General features: G+C 40.5%; 1 protein-coding gene across 1 annotated transcript in view; it reads right to left on the bottom strand.

The window, feature by feature from the left end:
* The window catches only part of LOC306981298 (SPRY domain-containing protein 3-like), a 69,100-nt gene that overhangs the window by 39,764 nt on the left and 5,770 nt on the right, over window positions 1–23,566 (bottom strand). The window contains exons 3-5 of the mRNA XM_079580867.1: window positions 22,901–23,025; window positions 21,396–21,531; window positions 21,124–21,312 (exon numbers count right to left, since the gene is read on the bottom strand). Of these exons, the coding sequence (XP_079436993.1) occupies window positions 21,124–21,312; window positions 21,396–21,531; window positions 22,901–23,025 (450 nt within the window). The remainder of the gene's footprint in view (window positions 1–21,123; window positions 21,313–21,395; window positions 21,532–22,900; window positions 23,026–23,566) is intronic.

The raw sequence follows: 23,566 nt of genomic DNA on the forward strand, positions 1-23,566 counted from the left end.
AAATGATGCTTTGAATAAGTTGTCCCCCTTTGAGACTATAACGTGCGGGTTTTAACACATTTCTGTTGCAAAATTCATGTTCCATGATTCTGGACAGATCCGGTTTAGTTTAGCTCCATTTGTATGGCCTGATTTTAACTTATAAAACAGCTTAAAAAAAATTAAAATAAAAAAAAAGGATGTGAAGCTCTTTCTAAACTATCCTGGACACGCCTGTTCTTTATTCTTTCCTAACGATAATGTCGTGGAGAAAAGCACGTTTGGCTACGAGACGTGCAGGACTTTTCCCAACCTTCCTAAACAAGAGTTCACTCGCCACAATTTGGAATTTCTCTCCTGGATTCAGCGACTTTCACCAAAACAGTGTTTTTCTGTGACTGTCTCTGATGTTTGATGAACCTTCACCAGAATCAAAGTGGATTCACTTTTATAACCAACGCGAGTCCCCAATGTGATGGAGAGGCCGGGACAGAGCGGTGAGGCAAAACGTTAGCATGTGTGTTAGCGTGTGTTAGCTTGTGTGTGAGAGTGTGTGTTAGCGTGTGTGTTAGCGTGTGTGCTAGCTTGTGTGTGTTAGCGTATGTTCTACCTTGTGTGTTAGCGTGTGTGTTAGCGTGTGTTTAGAGTGTGTGTGTTAGTGTGTGTTAGTGTGTGTGTTACCTTGTGTGCTAGCTTGTGTGTGCTACCAGTGTGTTAGCTTGTGTGCTAGCTTGTGTGCTAGCTTGTGTGTTAGCCCTTTATGAAGCTGTGTTGCAGATCTTAACTCCTTATAACTGTATTGTGAAGTAACTTCACTTATTGCTGTGATATTTATATCTATTTTACCGCTAATAATGCATGGGCAGATCCGCTCAGAGAGAGGGGGCGGGGTTAACTGAATCAAAGCGCCTTGTCTTCCGCGTTTGGAGAATACCCCCTGAAAATACTTATATTTCTCACAAAAAATAGTGCTCCACAGTGGAAGAGGTACAACATATCATATAAATACCTATACTTTACTTTGGGATGGCTAAAATAGCAGGATACAGATCCTTTAAGGCACCGTTATCGAAAAGCAGGTATCCTTAAAGTAGTGGTATCGGAAAAAAACGGCACCCAGCCCTAGTAATAGGTATATTTACAACTCAAACACAATATCTAATGAGATGACTGATGACAGATTGTTTACCACCCTGTCTGCTTCACGGTTTGTTTGTTTTAATTTTGAACTATTGAGTTTTTAATGTCCTTTGCTTTTTGTACCAAGTGTGGGTCCTATAAACATGCCCCGGTGCCCCCCGAAAACCACCAGACCTGGACACGTCTCGAAGCATTCGGCGAAACACCACACTCTTCCACGAACAGTAAATACAATAAAATGCGAGTGTTTCATGTGAGCGAGCGTTCATGTCCGGACACAGGTCAGTCCCGAGGGGAGACACGCACCGCTCGGATTCGTGCCTTCGTCCTGACAGAGCAGCTCCCCCCCCGTTCACACTGGAGGCTGCCGATAAGTGGCGAGCTGCGGTGAAGGGCTGTGTTTGTTGAGCCGCTGCCGGGAAACAGCCGCTGCAAAACAAACGCTGAACCTAAATATTTTATGTGGGTTTTTGATAATTGCGCAGATTGACATTACACAACAAATCACGGGGGTAATTATTATTATATTATTTGGTCTTTTTAAGCTGCGGTGCGGCGGCAGAGAGGTTAGGATCCGTGCCTTACGGCGGTAAAGTTCAGGTCCGAGGTCAGATGGGGCTTTTCGCTCTTGCATTTGGGCAGGTTTCCCCAGACATCTTAAAGGAATAGGCCACCGTTTTTAAAACCTAAAGGTTATTGACGGAAGTGAGCGGGGGAAGTCTTTAGGAGTTACTGCGCGGACGTTTTGCTCCTCGTATCATTACGCCTCACAATATAGTCCCCCTTTTTATTTGCTTATAAAATCGACATGCTACATTTCTGTGTAAATATACTTCGCATGAAAACACTTCACGTAACTTTATTTAAATAGGGAACACGTGGAAGAGCTTGGTAGCTTCTATCGTGAGCTTTTTTGGAGCTATATGACATGTGGGAGAGGCTGCGTATGTGCTCCGTTTGCCTGGCAGAGCGCACGGACAAAGACCAGACGGGGATATATTAACACGTCTAAAGTGAGGTAAGAACATATATCAGTATGTAAAAACGGTGGCCTATTCCTTTAAAACATCAATCAATCAATCAATCATTCATTCAAACTTTATTTATAAAGCGCTTTTCATACTAAAAGGTATGACAAAGTGCTTTACAGATGACATTTAAAACAATACGCCTGGCACAACCTCCCATATATATATTTTATATATTAGGATTAAATAAATAGATTAGTCAGTTAAAAGCTAAGCTAAAAAGGTGGGTCTTGAGGCTGCTCTTAAAAACATGAACGCTCTCTGCAGCCCTGAGCTCCTCCTCAGGTGGTTCCAGAGGCGAGGGTCGTAATATTGAGTCTTTTTGTTGACTTTAGGAATAACTAGGAGCCCCCTGAGGAGGAGCGAAGGGGCCGTGAAGGTTCATAAGGTAAAAGTAGTTCTGAAAGATAAGACCAAGACCATTAAGACATTTAAAAAACCATTGAAAGAACTTTAAAATCGATCCTGAAACACACGGGGCCAATGCAGCGATTCTCAAACCGGTGTAATGTGGTCCCGCCTCCTGGTCTTCATCAGGACACGAGATGCTGAAGTTTGTGAAAGTTGTAAACCTGAGATCCTCTTTTTGGGAAGACCAGAAAGCAGGGCATTATAGTAGTGGATACGACTGGTGATAAAAGCATGAGCGTCTCCGTGTTGGCCCGAGAGAGAGTGGGGCGACTCTGGCTATATTCTTTAGATGGTAAAAACCTATCTTTGTGATATTCTTAACGTGTGGAATAAACGCAAGCTCAGAGTCAAAAATCACGCCCAGGTTCTTCACCTGTGAGGAAGGATTAACAGACAGTGACTGTAGTTTGGGTAAAAGCCTCTCTCTCTGGGCCTCAGGACTGATGATTAAAGGAATAGGCCACCGTTTTTACATACTGAGATATGCTCTTACCTAACCTTAGCAAAGTTAATATATCCCCGTCTGGTCTTTGTCCGTGCGCTCTGTCACGCAAACGGAGCACATACGCAGCCTCTCCCACATGTCATATAGCTCCAAAAAAGCTCACGATAGAAGCTACCAAGCTCTTCCACGTGTTCCCTATTTAAATAAAGTTACGTGAAGTGTTTTCATGCGAAGTATATTTACACAGAAATGTAGCATGTCGATTTTATAAGCAGATAAAAAGGGGGACTATATTGTGAGGCGTAATGATACGAGGAGCAAAACGTCCGCGCAGTAACTCCTAAAGACTTCCCCGCTCACTTCCGTCAATAGAAGCTGCGTGACTTGTACAGAGCCTTTTACAACAAGCAGAAAATATATTTTCGGAAAGTGCTGCACATTCCTACCTCATGGTAGAGGTCCTGGGTCCTGAGTCCTGTGTCCGGGGTGAGTTGGAAATCTGTGAAACATTACTACACTATATACTTTCTGCTTGTTAAGTTATCGTGCTAAAACTTGACGCTTCTTCAACTGTTCTCTGCTAGCTCTCTTCAAGTCACGCAGCTTCTATTGACGGAAGTGAGCGGGGGAAGGAGTAAGAGGAGTAAGAACATATCTTGGTATGTAAAAACGGTGGCCTATTCCTTTAACATTTAAGTTTTGTCCTGGTACAATACACTGACCAAGATCCAGGCTCAACACTTGGACAAGGATATGTCCTTTTTGTATAGTTTAAAGAAGATTACAGACGTTGAATGTAATGTTGTAGTATTACGATGCTCCTGTTCAATGCTTAAGTGGTATTTTGGGCTTCGAACGTGAATTGAGCGTCAAAATCGCCTGTGCCTGTTGAACTAAGACGCTTATCAAGGAATGTCAAAGACGATGTGGACGCGCGGCCAAAAAAATTGGGAAAAGAGCGCGTTGAGCTTGTGTTAGGAGGGTCTTCTTTGCTGCTGGTGGTCTTTCTACAATGGATGTGATGCAGCTTCTCATCTCCAGCTGAAAGCGAGTGCTCCTCACCAGACCTGCGCTCCTCACCAGACCTGCGCTCCTCACCAGACCTGCGCTCCTCACCAGACCTGCGCTCCTCACCAGACCTGCGCTCCTCACCAGACCTGCGCTCCTCACCAGACCTGCGCTCTGGGCGGAGCTTCTACTTTTAGAAGCAATTATTCAATTTTATTTATAGAGCCCTTTACAACACTCAAGGCGACCAAAGTGCTTTACAATAAAACCACATAAAATCCATTAAAAACATTCATACAACCAAACAATAAAACAGATAAAATGTACTAAAAGTGTCGCCGTGCTGCTTAGTGTTAAAAGCCAGTCTGGATAAATACGTCTTGAGCCTGGATTTAAAAAGGCCAAAGTCTGTGATGGTGCAAATCAGGGGGCGGCTTATTCCAGAGTCTGGGTCCAGCTGCTGAAAAGGACCGATCACCCCAGTGCTTGGACTTGGTCCTGGGCACGACCTCAAGGATCTGCCCGAGTCACGAACAGTTAAAAGTTCAGACAAGTACGAAGGGGCGAGACCATTGAGGGCTTTAAAAACAAAAAGAAGGATTTTAAAATCAACTCTAAAAGAAACTGGAAGCCAATGCAACGAAAAAAGGACTGGGGTGATGTGCTGGGGTGTGTTTGTTAAAAAACGAGCTGCAGCATTTTGCACCAATTGAAGACGATTAAGACAGGACTGGGAAACTCCAAAATAAAGGGCATTACAATAGTCAATTCTTGAACTGATAAAAACGTGGATGGTTCGCTCCAGGAGAGAAACAATTATTAATTAATTATTATTATTCAATGTTTGTTATGTCTTTGTCATGTTGAGGCTGCTTAAACGTCATATAAAATAAAAGTAACTAAAAGACACATCTGATCTGACACGGTAGCGGTTAGTGCTTGTGCTTCACAGCTAGAAGGTCCGGATTCGATTCCCACCAAGACGGGGCCTTTCTGTGTGGAGTTTGCATGTTCTCCGTGTCTGCGTAGGTTTCCTCCGGGTATTCCGGTTTCCCCTACCACTAAAAACATGTACAATAGGCCAGGATGAATGATGTGAGTGAATGTATGGTGGTGGTCAGAGGGCGCAGACGTGTGCAGTCGTGGCAGCGCTTCTGTCAGTCTCCCCCAGGGGAAACTGAAGCTACAAACGTAGTTTACACCACAGAATATGGAGTGAACGTACAACTGTCTCATGTAAAGCGCTTTGTGACTGTGTCTGTGAAAGGTGCTGTGTAAATAAAGATCTTCTTCTGATTGTCTATCCATCAGTAATTCGGTTCTATGCTGCAAAAGGAGGACATCAAGAGAGTTGCTTGTGGTCAGAGGCCTCAGCATCTGGATCATCAGATTGTTCAGAGGCGTTTGGTGAAGTTCAGGTCTTGCTCCAGAATCTGCGTCTGGACGAGACTCAGTTTCAGTGCGACTTCCGGCCGGTCATGAAATGCATCACTTTGTCACTACAGCGAGTCTTTCTGATTGGTTGGCGCGCTGCAAATACATCGCAAAATGATATATTGCACCTCATTAGTAAAGGCAAACTTACCCCCCTTCCAGAGCCTCAGCCTGAGAGCTTCAGGTTAAATACAAAAAAATACAGTTTATCATGGATTTGAGGGTAAGTTTTCCTTTAAATAAGAGCCTGCAATTAATCGAAAACTAATCAATCTTTTCTCTGGCTTTAGAGCCATTTCTTTGGCAGAAACAGAACATAGTTTGGACGAGACAATGGAAGATTTTTGTGCATTAAAGGAAACTGGAGGAAAACATTTGTTTTTGTTTGAGCTGAGGTTTGTATTAAAAGTCTAAGTTCATGAATCAGCAGCTGATATATTTATTTTTATTATGAACAAATTAAATCGAATCAAAAATTGAGATCGATCAATTTGAGGGGAAAAAAAAGGTGAATTTATTTGCCATGCATTTTGAAGGTCCACTGGTTTCTATTGTGTATAAACCCACTAACCCTGTTGCTGTGACCTCTACAAACATGCTCTGAGATGTATGTGATTCTTGTATTAGTTTAGCAGCTCATATTTCAGTCTTTTCTCAAACGTTAACTCTGCACACTGAGAACTGACTCTTGATTTGAGCGCCTCTAGACCAGCGGTTCTCAACCTTTTAGAGCCGCGACCCCCATTATAACAGTTAATTAGGATCGTGACCCCCACCCGGGTCAGACCATGGGAAAAACAGGGACATTAACCTCTTAACTCTAAAAAAGAGTGAAAACATTGACAAAAAAGTGACGAAAAATTTATGAAAAAGTGGCAAAAATGTCACAATTGACCAAAAAAATGACAAAAAAATGACAAAAAAATGACAAAAAAATTGACAAAATGTGACAAAAAAATTACAAAAATTTGATTAAAAATGATTAAAAAAATTGATAAAAAATTGACGAAAAACAGCAAAAAAATGACAAAAAAAATGACAAAAAAGACCAAAAAAAGACCAAAAAAAGACCAAAAAAATGACAAAAAATGACAAAAAAATGACAAAAAAATGACAAAAAATTTGACAAAATGTGACAAAAAAATGACAAAAATGTGATTAAAAATGTTAAAAAAATTGTTTAAAAATGACAAAAAAATGACAAAAAATGACCAAAAAAATGACCAAAAAAATGACCAAAATGCGACAAAAAATGACCAAAATTTGATTTAAAAAAATGACGAAAAAATGAAAAAAAAATGATAAAATTTGACAAAAATGGACAAAATTTGACAAAAAATTACAAAAAAATGATGAAAAAGTTACAAAAATGAGTTGAATACCCAACAAAAAAATTATGGAAAAAACAAAGAAAAAACAATGGCTAAAACAAAAATGAATTACATTTAGAACAAATAATGGCACCCTGGTAAAATAGCATGTATGCTACGACACCATCATAATAATATTAAGATATATATTTTATCTATATGCTCTGGTGACCCCCCAAACTTGTTGAGAACCCCTGCTCTAGACTCCTGGGTCGATTTGAAGAAGGGACACCGGCAGATTCCACTGTCTCACAGAACGGCCCCGGTTTAAAGTGTATGTGCCTGTGTGCCTGTGTTGGGGGGCACAGGAGGCAGAGCATTCGCCCCAAACCGCACGTACGCAGAGGCAAGAGCCGGCCAAACGAATTTAACAAGAAAAACAGCCCCACGGACGGACGCGCCGCGGCACACAGCGAGCCGAGAAAAATCCATCAAACTCGGGCGGATTAGCACCACACACAGTCTATTTGTCCACGACACCTTTTCTTCGGCAGTAACAACAATGACGGCGGCGATAAATCAGTGAACGTGCGCCGCGCAAGAGAAAGACAAACACGACTTTTATTTGCATTTGACAAAAGACCTGCTCCAGTTGACTTATAGATCTATGTACACTTGCTTTAGATTTGCGCCCACAGCTGACTCTCAAGCGGTTCTTAAAGTGAATGATCTAAAGATTAACTTTCAAAACAATCTGCAGCACTGACCTCTAAGGGCTCAACGTCATCACAGAGGCTGAACTCGCACAACAAGAATCGATCATTTTCAACACTTCTGATATAAAAAACCCTCATCATGGGATCATAACGCGCTGAACATCAAGTCTCCACTGAAGCCACTGTGATCGAATGGCATTGCACACTATATTTGTGAAGCTGTTTTAATAACTATCCATCCATCCATCCATTTTCTTCCGCTTTATCCGGGGCCGGGTCGCAGGGGCAGCAGTCTCAGCAGAGATGCCCAAACCTCCCGATCCACACACACCTCCTCCAGTTGTTCTGGGGGGACCCCGGGGCGACACCAGGCCAGCTCGGAGACATAGGGCCTTTCCGAAACCATTCCCTCCTCCTTCCACTCACTATAGCTCCAAAACAGGTCAAGATAGAAGCTACCAAGCTCTTCCATGTTTTCCCTATTTAAATATGGTTACGTGAAGTGTTCCACTACAAAGTATAATTACACAAAATCAAACAATGTGGATTTTCTAAGCGGATAAAAGGGGGAACTATATTGTAAGGCGTAATAATACCAGGAGTAATTTGGCATCCGCACAGTAAAGTGAAGATTACTGCGCGGATTTCGAACTACTCCCACGTCACTTTTTTTGTTGGGCAGTCGTCTCAATATTGTCAAATTTTCGTGACTTTTTTGTCACTTTTTCGTCAAACTATTTGCATTTTTTTGTCAAATTCTTATCACTTTTTTGTCCACTTTTTCTCAATTTTTCGTCAAATTTTTCTCACTTTTTTATCAATTTGTTGTCCATTTTTGTCACTTTTTCGTCAATGTTTTCTAACTTTTCTCACATTTTCATCCTTCTTTTCCTCTCAGTTTTGTTGCTATTTTCACACCTTTTCTCCCAGAAGCTTTTGGACTGAGGGTAAAGCTGGAGAAAAAGGGCTCGGTTCAGGTGGGAGTTAACTGGTTAATATTGCCTGCAGTTCACAAACTATCCACCAGGGGGGGGGGGGGTGCTGCAGCGCCCTCAGCACCCTGGGTTCCCACGGCCTTGTATTACAACACGATCATCCATCACAATCCACACGTGCTTTGATATAAAAGGAGTTTTCCGCCGCTGCTCAAGATGCTTCCTGATCTTCCCTCTCTGCTCCTTCACCACAGAGGATTCTCTCCTCTGATTGGTCAAAGTGCCGTCTTCTGATCCAAGTTGAGAACTAAACCTGGTCCAGAGCAGGTTTTGAGCTAAGGGCATGTTTCCATAAGATCTACCCTGATAGAAAGTTATCCAACTTTGTAGTATACGTTAAAACCAGGGTTAACGCTAAACTTACCGCTAACCCTCTAGTAGGGCTGCTCGATTATTGAAAAAATAATAATCACGATTATTTTTGTCATAATTGAAATCACGATTATTCAAACGATTATTTGTTGCCTTTAAAAAAAAATCCATCAAAAAAGTTACAAAAATCCAACGAAAAAAAGACAAAAATTCATCAAAAAAGTGACAAAAATCCATCAAAAAAGTGACAAAAATCCATCAAAAAAATTACAAAAATCCAGCAGAAAAAGACAAAAATCCATCAAAAAAGTGACAAAAATCCATCAAAAAAAAAAAGACAAAAATCCATCAAAAAAAAAGACAAAAATCCATTAAAAAAAAAAAAGACAAAAATCCATCAAAAAAAAGTGACAAAAATCCATCAAAAAAATTACAAAAATCCAGCAGAAAAAAAACGAAAATCCAGCAAAAAAAAGACAAAAATCCATCAAAAAAAAAAAGGACAAAAATCCAACAGAAAAAAGACGAAAATCCAGCCAAAAAAAAAAAGACAAAAATCCATCAAAAAAAACAAAACAAATCCATCAAAAAAAAAAAAAAAGACAAAAATCCATCAAAAAAATTACAAAAATCCAGCAGAAAAAGACAAAAATCCATCAAAAAAGTGACAAAAATCCATCAAAAAAATTACAAAAATCCAGCAGAAAAAGACAAAAATCCATCAAAAAAGTGACAAAAATCCAGCAGAAAAAAGACAAAAATCCAGCAAAAAAAAGACAAAAATCCATCCAAAAAAAAGACAAAAATCCATCAAAAAAAAAAGAGACAAAAATCCATCAAAAAAAAAAAAAAATCCATCAAAAAAGTGACAAAAATCCATCAAAAAAATTACTAAAATCCAGCAGAAAAAGACAAAAATCCAGCAGAAAAAGACACAAATCCAAAAATTAAAAAGTAGGGAAAAAAAAATAAAAAATAATAATAATAATAATAATAATAATAATTATAATCGATTTTTTTGCGATCATGCTAATTTTGTAATCGTTTACTGTTGTAATCGAAATCGTAATCGAATTTCGATTAATTGAACAGCCCTACCCTCTAGTCCAACTTCGTAGTTTACTCCTCAGCAAGCTCAAGTTCAGATGAGCCGACAAAACAAGAACACACATCGAAAACCAAAAGCTCGGGTGCAATGGGTCACAAAATGGTCAACTTGTCAAAAGAGCGACACACTGCCCAGTCCAGGCCAGAAGATGTGATGTTTCCCTGTACGGTACGTCCACGCCCTCGTCTATATCTGGCAGTCATCACAACTGCAGAGGCTTTCTGGACGGAGATTAAAACGTCTCTCCAACAATGTATGTCCGGGCGCATGTTGATCTAGACATAAGTCTTGTTTTTCTATCCAACATCACCGTAACTAATCTGCGGCCAGACCTGGTGTTTTGTTTCCAACTCCTGCCGTGGAGCTCACATTCCCCTGGGAAGGACGGTACTGAGGAAGAGAAGTGAGCGTCCGAGGAAGATAACACCGGTGTGCAACAAATGTGGTGTCTATGTTTTGTGAGGTGAGGACAATGTCAATGAGCTGGAGCCAAAAAAATCCCATTGGCTTTGCTCAGTCAGGTACACTGCAGATGCTAACGAGTCATGGAGGATTAGCTTTATTGTGTTGTGAACCGAAGCTACAGCAGTTCGTGTATCCGTGTTTCTTTTACCAAAACACCCAGGATTAAGAGCGGTGACAAGAAAACTCATATCAGTGGCTGGATCTTCGCTGGGAATGTGCTTGGGCCTTGATGATGAAAGCTAATGCTACGAGCTAAAGCTCCGATCGATCAGGGGAAAGCGAGAAATATGCATGAAAAAAGTAAAGTAAGCCCCATCTACATAAAGCAACCGTTTAACAATCACAAACTGAGCCGGGCTTGTTGATTTTGAAGTTTATTGCTCACATTTTATCTACAATGGGTCGCAGCCAATCGGTTGTCTCCCAGAGCTAGCTGCTTAGCAAAAAACAAGCATTATGCACTAATAACGTCAATAAAGTAGGCACCTACATACGACACGTTTAAGACTATCAGACACTGCGCCGTGCTTGACGCATGTGTGGTTTATTGCAGACTTTTAATCAACAATGAGCTGAAGGCGATCGCAACAAGCTAACCCACAGTTAACACATTTAGGACTCAACTAAAAAACTGGTTGAAATCCAATCAGCGATGAGCTCATTAGACCCTGTACAGATCTCCTGGTGCAGGACTGAGCCAAGTGTCAGGATCCTCTGCACAGGTGTTTTCTTGTAAATAATAACTGTACATATTCATCCTTATAATTTCCTATGTTTGAACTGTATGACCTGCCATTGCACAAAAATCTCCATTCTATTGTGCAAGTCACAGAACGAATATTCTGATATTATCAATGTATGAATTGTATCAACATTTGTCATGTAAGTATCGTAAATGCTCTAATATCGGCCGGGTTCTTTATTTACTCAAGGGCATCTGGGACCAGGCCTTTATTGGAACCAGGCCACAATTAGAGACAGGCCTTCATTTCTGTTTGAGCAAAACGGACGACCAGGAAAATGAAGAAAAACGAGATTTGTGTCCATTTGCACCTAAAATATTAGGTTCATTTATTAATGAACATTTCAAACCCTCTCCCAGCGGCTGGAACATTGACGCCTTTTATTTTGTCGGGACAACAGGAAGTGTTTCGTTGCTGTTAGCGGAGCTTTGACGTCAGTGTCACTGCAGGTTTCTGTTTCGTTTTTACCGCGGACCGGATTATTTGTTGTTCTCTTGTGTAAAAGGCGAGTTTAGACGGAGCGTTTGTGTTTGTGATCGATCATGAGACTGACCCGAGAGAAGACGAGACGCTCGCGCTGATGGGAGGAGTTATTTTGAGGCGTGGGACTGACCTGCACACGGAGCAGCTGGACATGCTTTGAAGACGCGATGGAGACTTTATTAAAACCCTGGAGGGTCACACAACATTTGTTGTTTGCCCCGTTTCCAAACATAGTCACAGGAGGTTTGAAAAGTGGCTAAATCTGTGTCAAAGTTACGCTCGGATCAGCTCCTCCGCAGCGTCCCCCTCGGCCCGGGTTCCCGTTTGTTTACTTCCTGCACGTGAGTTTTCATTTACACGAGTATGAGACAAATTCCTAACATGGGGAATATTTCTACTGTTATAGTTTCTAATAAAAGCCCCGGCCTGTTTTAGAGACCGGCTTTAATTTGCCTCCGTCAGCCGCAAACCCGACCTCTGTTAGAGACCCGGCCGCTAATGGAATACAGGCCAGTATTAGAGAATTTATGTTTTATATTTGTTGTTGGCACTATACACCTCACCCAGGGACAACAGCTGAAAACTAACTTTGCATTCACAGAAATGTTCATTAATGTGTACTGTCCCTGTCAAATAAACTAATAAATAAATAACCGGGCTAACTTAGCCTAGCCACTTGTCACCGGCCCCAAAAAAGTCCCTCTATTCAAGCGTATGGGCTGGATGTAGGCTTAAATACTGGGGAGATCCTGACGTAGACCATGGGGGTATAGTTTAAGATCCATAGGACATGGCAGTAACAAAGTGGGACTAGTTAGCCCCAAAACAGCAGTTATTTTTCGGGCAAGAGCTCCTTCCAAGATTTTTTGTAGCCCAGTGTAATCAAAGAACTCACCACAGACGCACAAAAGAGCAGTGGCTGTGGCGGAGAAGAAAAGCAGCAGCATCGGGGGGTAAAATGACCGCTCTGTCCCACTGCAGCTCACGCCCAGGTCTGATCCGGGCCTGATCAACGGCTTCAGCGGACGCCGTCTTGTGAGAAAAGGCCAGAACACCTTTGAACAGGTCAGAAGCGAGGTCCTGAAATCAAAATGGTTTCTCCCACTTCAAGTACAGATCCTTAAAAACTCTACTTAAGTAAATTCAAACATTGAGCTTGGAAACCGAGGAGAGCGGTGATTACTCAGATCAGAAAGAGTCTATCCAAACAGCACGTCCTGGGAGTGAAATCTAAACAACTGGAGTATTAGCGGACGACACGACGGTATTCTGCGGCTTTGTACCTCGTCAGGCGCCTCCAAAAGCAGCAGTCGAGGAAGTCATTTATCTTCATGTCTGTCGACCTGCTCCCATCTCTGAACACGTCAAGCAGCTACGGTCGTGATCCGCACAAATAGCAACCAATTGTTATGTGAGCTGCCACTGGAGACGAGGAACTCCAAACAGAAGCCGGATCGAGGCCGTCCGTAAACTCATTACAGAGGCAGTTTAGGGGCTCCTCAGAAGAAAACCTCTCCTGTCCTCACCAGGGCCAGTGTTGGGCATAGGCGATAAGGGCTGCAAGGTTTATCGATATCGAATCACAATCGAGGTTTTAACTACTGCAATAACCGAACCTCCAGAGGCAGAGGATTTTTTTTTTCATCTGGAAATTGTGGAGCCTCTGACCTCAGGTTCAGCTGCAACAGATAAAAGTTTTGTCTGAGTTTCCATAAAGGAGATTCTAAAGTGTTTAGATAGACTGTCTGTGCTTCAATCAGTCTCCAAAATACATATATATTATTTTTTCTTGAGCATACAACATTTCTTTTTCTCCTTTAGGGAACTTTAGGGTGTTGTGGTTTTCTGATTGGAAACACACCTCTGAGTATATGTGAGCATGATAAAATGGCTATTATCGCTTACATTAATGAGTCATGAACACGTAGTGGAGCCATCTTGGATTAAAGTGAGTGAGTGGGTGTGGGGGGGGGGGCTATATTTCATGGTTAGCCCAGGGGCCTATGGGTAGGTTAAGTTGGCCCTGCCCAGAGGTACTCTGAATGCCCGGGAAAGATGGAAGCCAAACTCGTCCAGAAGAGGGCGCTGTCCACATAAAACTAAATTTTTTAAAGTAGATTATTGTGTATTATACCATGGTCTGGGTGAATACTGGACTCTGATTGGCTGGTGCATTATTTTGGTATAACCGCACACGTAGTCCGGTAGTTAAATCACTGGGATATCACTCCGCTGTGGCGTCGCCATAGCAACGCATGACACAGCTGAACCAGATAAAGGCGTAATTAGTGACTGACAGGAACGTATGAGATGGATTTTGTTTAATTTCAACGTTTTTGGCCAAAACAAAATGTTTGATAAATGTTTGTAGAGCAGAGTGAGCAGCTAGGTTAGCTACTGTTAATAACATATGAGCTTTACATTTCTATTGAAAACGGTTAAGGCTATTTATTATTTTCAGGCGTACATAAAATGATCCTGCATTGAAGCATATTTGTCTGGATTAGTAAAGTCAAACATAAAAGTTTCAGCTGGGGGGGCCCAGGTGTGAGCGACTCCACCGCAGCTGTTTCCATAAACAGTTGAGCTGGTTGAGCTAGCTAGCTTTAGCTACAGGTTAAACAGCGTAAAAGTGAAATAACTCCTGCCCACGAGTGCCGCATATCGGTGTTTACTTCCAGGGAAAAGTGTTTCCGGGTTAGTCCTGTTGTGTTGTGATTCTGTGCTGATGTTGTGTCGTTGAGCCTGACTGAGATCCTCGTAACTGCGGAGAATGACTCGCTCTGAGACCAGCCTTCAGTGACCGGCTAATAACCCACACAAAATAGTCCCGTAGTCTGGCAGATTTAGTGAGTTTAGTCAATGGAAAAAATATTTATTATAAATGTTACGTTTGTGGGACCATGGTATAAGCGGATTAAACAACGAGGAGCCGCATTAGACGGTTATAATGCACTTCGCGGAGTAACACCACTCCGCTGCGCGTCGTTGTGTTCTTGACTCCGCGTCGTGCATTATAACCGTCTAATGCACGGCTCCGAGTTGTTTAATCCTTACTTGTTCTAATGTAAGGCCAGACCGCCTTTGCTCTGCCCGATCCCGTCAGGTCTCAGAAGCTCAGCAGGAAGGGCCTGGCTGGTACTGGGATGGGAGCCCCACACGGGCAATTTGAACATTACAGCAAGACTACGTCCTTCAATCATCACTTACATATATCAAATATAAAAATCGCAAATGGAATCGCAAGATTTGTCAAAAAACAACATACTACAGTCACAACCAGGACAGAAAAGGAATGGAGTGTTTAAAGTAATGCTGAGTGTGGACATAGATGGTGAACTTTACTACAAAGAAAGCTGACTTGAGGATCGCAGTAATAAGACCTTCTGTTTCCAAGTATTAAACAATTTCTACTAGGGCTGTGCAATTAATCGAAATTCGATTACGATTTCGATTACAACAGTAAACGATTACAAAATTAGCATAATTGCAAAAAATCGATTATAAAAATTTTTTTTCAATTTTTTTTTTTTTTTTTTCTAATTTTTAATTTTTGGATTTTTGTCACTTTTTTGATGGATTTTTGTCTTTTTTTCTGCTGGATTTTTGTAATTTTTTTGATGGAATTTTGTCACTTTTTTGATGGAATTTTGTCACTTTTTTGATGGATTTTTGTCACTTTTTTGCTGGATTTTTGTCACTTTTTTGATGGATTTTCGTCATTTTTTTGCTGGATTTTTGTCTTTTTTTGCTGGATTTTTGTCATTTTTTTTGCTGGATTTTTGTCTTTTTTTGCTGGATTTTTGTCATTTTTTTGCTGGATTTTTGTCTTTTTTTTATTGGATTTTTGTCATTTTTTTGCTGGATTTTTTTCACTTTTGCTGGATTTTTGTCACTTTTTTGATGGATTTTTTAAAGGCAACAAATAATCGTTTGAATAATCGTGATTTCAATTATGACAAAAATAATCGTGATTATTTTTTTTCAATAATCGAGCAGCCTTAATTTCTACACAAAATAACACTCTTCACAAATATGGATTTTATTGTGTTTTGTCCTTTCATTTCCCGTTTCAAACATAACTAACTCATCAGCTTCAGATTAAGTTCTACATTAGCAGGTTTCATTCACAATCAGAGCCATGGAGGCACCGGGGCAGACGTTGTTATTGCAGATGACATTACGATACCTAAAATAAAAAGTAGTCTGAGTGATTAGCATTACATTGGAAAAACCTGTCACTTGTGTAAAGAAATGGAGAATAATTTCCACGGTCGAACACACCGTGATGTGCTGTAGAAAGGAAAACCTCTGTTCGGAAAACGCAGAGGAGTTTAGCTTGGACGCTGTAACGGAGAGGGCGAAGATGTTCAAATCGGCCGCTCGGAAAAAGTCAAAACGCAGGTTTAAAGGAAAAGTATACAATGAAATAAAGTACCTGTCAGGACAACAGAGAGATTTAGCGGGACCACCGTGCGGCTGGAAGAATTTGACGAGGCTCGGCTGAATTAAGCCGGACTGTTAAATAAAAGCTCTCAGGGATCGACTTCTACAGCGACTGGTTTGGAAAAATATATATATATAAGACCAGATATAAGTAGAACCACGGAAGGGAACAGGGTTGGGCAACGAAGTACTACTGGTATGGAAAAAATAAAAGTATCACAGGCAGGTACCAAAGAAAATGTTTATATCTTTCGAGACCAAGTTGTGATGCTGTTGGTCCAGGGAAGTGACTTTTATTTAAGCTCAACTACACCACGGTCAGCAGGGCTTAATTTGATCCAACGTTTGGGAGAACGCAATCCCCCAATTCTCCGTTTTTCAGGGTAAAGGATCCGAGAAATATTTAGGAGGATCCGGCAAAGATTTGATTTGATATAATGGTGTTTAATGAGAGAGTTCCAGCAACTGTTTCCCCAATCCATCACATTGGATCAAAAGTGTTCCTGAAACTACTCATTTGCAAACTAAGCACTGACGGTCAGTGAGAATTCCAAGGCAAACTGTCGTGCATTATTCTCGTATATTTTCAGACCTACATTAAATGATCCATTCACTTAAGCGTATTTGGATGGATAAGTAAAGTCAGACATAAAAGTTTCCGTTTGTGGGACCAAGGTATAAGCGGCTCCACCGCAGCCGTTTCCACAAACAATTGAGCTCCAGGAAGCTAGCTAACTAGCATCAGGTTAAACAGCGTGAAAGTGAATTAACTCCTGCCCAGGAGCCGCAAACTAGCAGCGTTTACTTCCACAGAAAAGTGCCTGAGTTAGTCCTGATGTGATTCTGGCGATGCAGCGTGTGCTTATGACGGAGATCCTCACAGCAGCGAGAGACTAGGGCTGTACAATTAATCGAAATGTGATTACAATTTTGATTATTACACTAAACAATTACAAAATTAGCATAATCGACTTTATTAAAACATTTTTTTATTTTTTTTGCAAAGCAGATTTGCATTATTTCACAGCGCTGGGATTATTTTCCCTTCACATTTCACGTGCCATGGCTCGTGCTTTTGCCTGACACAAAAACAAACGGCGCTGTGTGATGATGTCATCAGGCCGCGCAGCTCAGTTTACTTGTGCAGGTGTGAGGGCCGGCCAGCAGGGGGCAGGTGTGAAACAGAGACCTCTCCTTAATCGAGGCAAACGTTTGATCCATCCATCCATCCATTTTCTTCCGCTTTATCCGGGGCCGGGTCGCGGGGGCAGCAGTCTCAGCATACGTTTGAATAATCGTGATTTCCATTATGACTAAAATAATCGTGATTATCATTTCCTCAATAATCGAGCAGCCCGACTTCAGACAGTGTAAGACCGGCTAAAAACACACATAAAATAGTCCCGGTGGTTTAAGATGTCTGGCCAGTTTAGTAAATGAAAACAACATTTGATAGAAAATGTTAAGTTTGTGGGACCGTGGTATAACCGGATTAAACAACTCGGAGCCGAGCATTAGACGGTTATAATGCACGATGCGGAGGAACACACTTCACTCGTGCAGAGGTGCTAAATAGTGCTAAAGGGTCATTGATGATCAGAAAACTCTTGTGTATAACTTTTGAGCCGTAGTGTATATTATTATCTACAGTGAAATCTAAATAGGTCTATAACATTACATTCATAAATGTGGTCGATGGTTGACAACATCGTTCATCATTTGCGATGTTTGAGGCTAAAGCTAACGGAAAAACACACCGAGCTAACGGACTCTGGACACTTCAGGAACAAAAGCCGCTTCTCTTTTTTATTTCTATGAGCAGAACGCTGATGTCCCTTTCTCAAACTCTAGTATTTCTGATATATCTTAAATAAAATATCATTATTAGTGACCAGGTCTTCACTATTTATCCAGTAAACCCTGCAGATGGACTAGGGCTGTGCAATTAATCGAAATTCGATTACGATTTCGATTACAACAGTAAACGATTACAAAATTAGCATAATCGCAAAAAATCGATTATAATTTTTTTTTTCAATTTTTCAATTTATTTTTTTTCCAAAAAAAAAATGGAATGTTTTTTTTTTCAAATTTTAAATTTTGAGATTTTTGTCACTTTTTTGCTGGATTTTAGTCTTTTTTCTGCTGGATTTTTGTCTTTTTTCTGCTGGATTTTTGTCTTTTTTCTGCTGGATTTTTGTCTTTTTTCTGCTGGATTTTTGTCACTTTTTGATGGATTTTTGTCTTTTTTTTGTTGATTTTTGACACTTTTTTTGGGGGATTTTTGTCACTTTTTTATGGATTTTTGTCACTTTTTTGATGGATTTTTGTCATTTTCTGCTGGATTTTTGTCTTTTTTCTGCTGGATTTTTGTCACTTTTTTGCTGGATTTTTGTCACTTTTTTGCGTGATTTTTGTCACTTTTTTGCTGGATTTTTGTCACTTTTTTGCTGGATTTTTGTCTTTTTTCTGTTGGATTTTTGTCTTTTTTTGATGGATTTTTGTCACTTTTTTTGTTGGATTTTTGTGTTTTTTGCTGGATTTTTGTCTTTTTTCTGCTGGATTTTTGTCTTTTTTCTGCTGGATTTTTGTCATTTTTTGATGGATTTTTGTCACTTTTTTGATGGATTTTTGTCTTTTTTTTGTTGATTTTTGACACTTTTTTGGGGGGATTTTTGTCACTTTTTTGATGGATTTTTGTCATTTTCTGCTGGATTTTTGTCTTTTTTCTGCTGGATTTTTGTCACTTTTTTGCTGGATTTTTGTCACTTTTTTGCTGGATTTTTGTCACTTTTTTGCTGGATTTTTGTCACTTTTTTGCTGGATTTTTGTTTTTTTTCTGTTGGATTTTTGTCTTTTTTTGATGGATTTTTGTCACTTTTTTGCTGGATTTTTGTCACTTTTTTTGTTGGATTTTTGTCTTTTTTGCTGGATTTTTGTCACTTTTTTGCTGGATTTTTGTCACTTTTTTGATGTTTTTTTTTAAAGGCAACAAATAATCGGTTTAATAATCGTGATTTCAATTATGACAAAAATAATCGTGATTATTATTTTTTCAATAATCGAGCAGCCCTAAGATGGACAATAGTTTCCCCTCTGGGACCAGGACTCCCCTGAAAAAGATATTCTTAATCTCAGCGGGACTTTCCTGGTTAAATAAAGCTCAAATAAAGTAAACAAATAAAAGGATGGACAATATTAATGTGACCCGGAGCTCAGCCATATGCAGGTCGGTTAAATAAGTAAAGTGATGTCATCTAAAACCCACCAATGAAATCCAAACTTGCCTGAACCTGTCCTTCTTATCACTCGGGGCGTCAGCACCTGCTGAGTCAAACCCTGCTGAGCTCATGACTAAACACACAGTAAAGAAAGAACTTCTGTTGGTGCCGTGTGTAGCTTAGCAGCACAGCTGTTCAAACCTCCACTCACATGACACGCTCTAAAGTCCTGAAACTTCAGCTTTTACATTAGCGGCGATTTGTCAACGCTTTTGTACCACGTGAGAAAAGGAAAAGGTTTTCAGAGAAGCAGCAGTGGAAGCTCTGGGTCCTCACATGTAAGAATAATGCGCTGTGAACAACTCGGGACCTCGTTCTGTAAAATGTAATGCTATTTAATGCCCACATAGTACATCTTAATGCCACAAACGCACAATACATTTCTTCAGATTTGCAAACACAACAGAGGAAAGAGAGTTGGAGAAAACAGAAACTTTTGAACAAAAAAATGTGGTAAATTCCAGCTAAAACTGCAACTGAACTGGTTTTAAACGTGTTGGTATTTGGTAAACCGTCTATTCACTTTAACAGACTTTGTGAAGTGAATAGACGATTTATACACTGACTTTTCACAGCTGATTGGTTTGTAATTAATTTACTCATTTAAATTTCGTTGAGTAAAGTTTAAGAGAAGTTATATCAGAATTTAACAGATGCCATTTTATTTTTTTATAATACATTCAATATTATTTTCAATTTTTATTCCTCTGTCCATCAAAGACAGAACAGCTCATGTCCTAAAGCTCCTCAATGCTTGTGCTTTAATCATTTATCTATTTTTATTTAACAATAGTATTGAGATGTTACTTATTACTGCAGATAAATGGTCTCTTTTCTCCTTTCCGTGTGGATTTTCTCGTGTGTTTATAGTAACTTAACGAGTAGCTACATTTACAGCTCATTTTGTCTCAATATAAACATGCTGTATCTCTTTAAGTTGGATTTTCTGAGGACTCTTTAGTCGCTGGGTTAGTTTTTCAGATTAATAAACCCCTGGGCATAAAAAGGCGTATGAATCGCTAAAACTGTTAGCCGTGATTTAGCGGCTAGTTAGCAACATTAGCATCATTAGCCTGTATGTTGTAAACACTGCAGACGCTGCAGCACTAACATCATTTAGCTCTGGTTAAATCCAGCACAGACTCTGGTTTAGGGAGTGTCGTCTGTAATAGCTCTATGTGGAATATTGGATTTACACTAAAGAATTCTCCAGTTTGTTGCCATTTTCTCTCCTCAGTGGAGCTGCGTCCTGTAGGAGCGCTGGCCACATGTCAAGTGGTATCGGTTTCTGGTATCGGGACCTCATTAATGAGTACGAGTATGAGTACAAGCATGTGGTATTGGCCCGATACCCGCTACTGGTATCGGTGCATCTCTAGCGACAACTATATACGATATAGCCCGGCCGTATTAAACAGAATGTCCTAATGTGTATAATGAGCCCAGACTTATTCACCACAACTGCTGCTATAATCCTGCGATGTCACTCAAAAAGTTGGCGTTTCTGGCCGAACCCACTTTCTCCATCGTCATGCACGAGCTGCAGTTACCGGTAAGACCAGAGGTGGCAGTGGCGAGTATAAAAAATGTCAACTCCCATCTAAATTAGTCCCTTTAAGTGTAAATATCGCACCATGGACAGACTTCTTCAATGAAGAGTTTCAAATCAAGGACAGAAGTACTTAATTCAAGATCATTTCACTTATTTCTGTTTTGCTTTCACCCTCCATGTCTCGCCCCAAGGCAGTAACTACGGTTCTACGAATGGACTGTTCTCGCTGCACTACAGTTTCCGTCTCTCTCTGGGACAGTAACTCACCGCGCCGCTGACCCGGATGTCGATCAGCCGGCTCCAGTCCTCCTCGTGCCCGTCCACCATCATCGCGCTGTCGTCTTCCTCCGGGACCCACTCCGCCCCGAGGTCCACCCTCACCTCCTCCCCCAGAGAGTGCATCCCTACGGCGGGGAACAGCCCCTCCCCCGACACCCCTACCTCCACCGAACCCACCTGCGGGAGAGAGAAACGCAAGGAGTATTACACCAGAAAACTCACAAAACCGACGGGCCGCAATAGAAACACAAAGCTCTGACCTCGGCGCCATTTTTAGTGAAAAAGACCGAAGCCGCTCGAGTTTCAATATTTTCAGAGCGAATTCCACAGCCGATGCGGTCTCCACGGGAACATTTCGGACCAAACCGCTGCCCTACAGGGTTACCATTGTACAACCTGGAAGGACACATTAGATTACAGCAGGCAAAAACACATCATTTACGCGTGGAATTAATCTGAATACCATATTTGCGAGGCTTAATATGGGGTTGCATGATTACTGTAATCAAACGCTGCCATAAATCAGTCTGTTAGTTAATAAAACACCCAAAGCAGAGAATAATTCACCCCCTGCTTCCAGTTACAATGAACACACTGGACTCCGAGTGCAGAGGTGCTAATTTGTGCTAAAGGGTCATTGATGATCAGAAAACTCTTGTGTAATTAAGCAGCACTGCTGAAAACTGTTGTGCTGATTAGAGAAGCTATAACTTTTGAGCCGTAGTGTATATTATTATCTAGAGTGAAATCTAAATAGGTTTACAACATTACATTCATAAGTGTGGTCGATGGTTGACAACATCGTTCATCATTTGCGATGTTTGAGGCTAAAGCTAACGGAAAAACACACCGAGCTAACGGACTCTGGACACTTTAGGAACAAAAGTCGCTTCTCGTTTTTATTTCTATGAGCAGAACGCTGATGTCCCTTTCTCAAATTCTAGTATTTCTGAAATATCTTAAATAAAATATCATTATTAGTGACCAGGTCTTCACTATTTATCCAGTAAACCCTGCAGATGAACTAGGGCTGTGCAATTAATCTAAATTTGATTAAGATTTCGATTACAACAGTAAACGATTACAAAATTGGCATAATCGCAAAAAATCGATTATAATTTTTTTTTTCAATTTTTCAAAAACAAAATTTAATGCTTTTTTTCACATTTTAAATTTTGGGATTTTTGTCACTTTTCTGCTGGATTTTTGTCTTTTTTCTCCTGGATTTTTGTCATTTTTTGCTGGATTTTTGTCTTTTTTTTTTCTTTTTTTTTGACACTTTTTTGGGGGATTTTTGTCACTTTTTTATGGATTTTTGTCACTTTTTTATGGATTTTTGTCACTTTTTTGATGGATTTTTGTCATTTTCTGCTGGATTTTTGTCTTTTTTCTGATGGATTTTTGTCACTTTTTTGCTGGATTTTTGTCACTTTTTTGCTGGATTTTTGTCACTTTTTTGATGGATTTTTGTCTTTTTTCTGTTGGATTTTTGTCTTTTTTTGATGAATTTTTGTCACTTTTTTGCTGGATTTTTGTCTTTTTTTGTGGGATTTTTGTCACTTTTTTGCTGGATTTTTGTCACTTTTTTAGCTGGATTTTTGTCACTTTTTTGCTGGATTTTTGTCTTTTTTTGCTGGATTTTTGTCACTTTTTGGAGAATAATTCACCCCCTGCTTCCAGTTACAATGACTTAATTTCCCCAAACTCGTTCAGCCCGTAGGCAAGTGTCTAATTCAGGATTTGTGTGCTTGCGGTTTGGACGTACTTGCCGTTGTCTGCGTGGTAGGCGACGGAGTGTGGGAGCCAGCCGGGCTGATGGTCCAGCCTGTAGGACTGGGGCACCAGGCCCACAGCGATGGCCCCCCGCACGCCGCTGTCCACTATAGTGACCTGCGCAGAGCGAGGAAGGGCATGTGTGTTTGAAGAGCGCACACACAGTGATCGAGAGAGCGGTTTACCGAACAAAAGGGGTGTGTTAAGGTGCAATTACGCTTAAAAGGCAAATAAAATCAATCAAACGTGAAATATGATGATTAGAGGTTAAAGGCCCAATGCCTGACAAACAATGAATGAGAGTGACTTAAATAAATTCATTCTCAACTTTTCTGACACATTTTTAACCAGGGTTCTTACAGATTTTCTCTTGAGGTTTTCCATGACTCCTCCATGACCCTTAACACAATTTCCAGGACCCCAATTCCATCCTTTTAAAAGCCACTTTTATTATTAAGCATTTATCAGCCCTACATTTTCAATTTGTTAATTCCCAATGATTCAAAAACCAGTGTCACACACATTGCAGTCTGATATATCATTATCAGGGGCGTCGGACTGGGGGGGTAAAGGGTGCTGAGTATCCAGGGCCCAGAGCAGGGTGTGGGCCCTAAAAAGTGCTGCAAAAAGCTTTCTGTATTGTACTTTCTAAGTTTCC

Source organism: Gobius niger (genome assembly GCF_951799975.1).
Source record: "Gobius niger genome assembly, chromosome: 22".
NCBI lineage: Eukaryota > Metazoa > Chordata > Actinopteri > Gobiiformes > Gobiidae > Gobius > Gobius niger.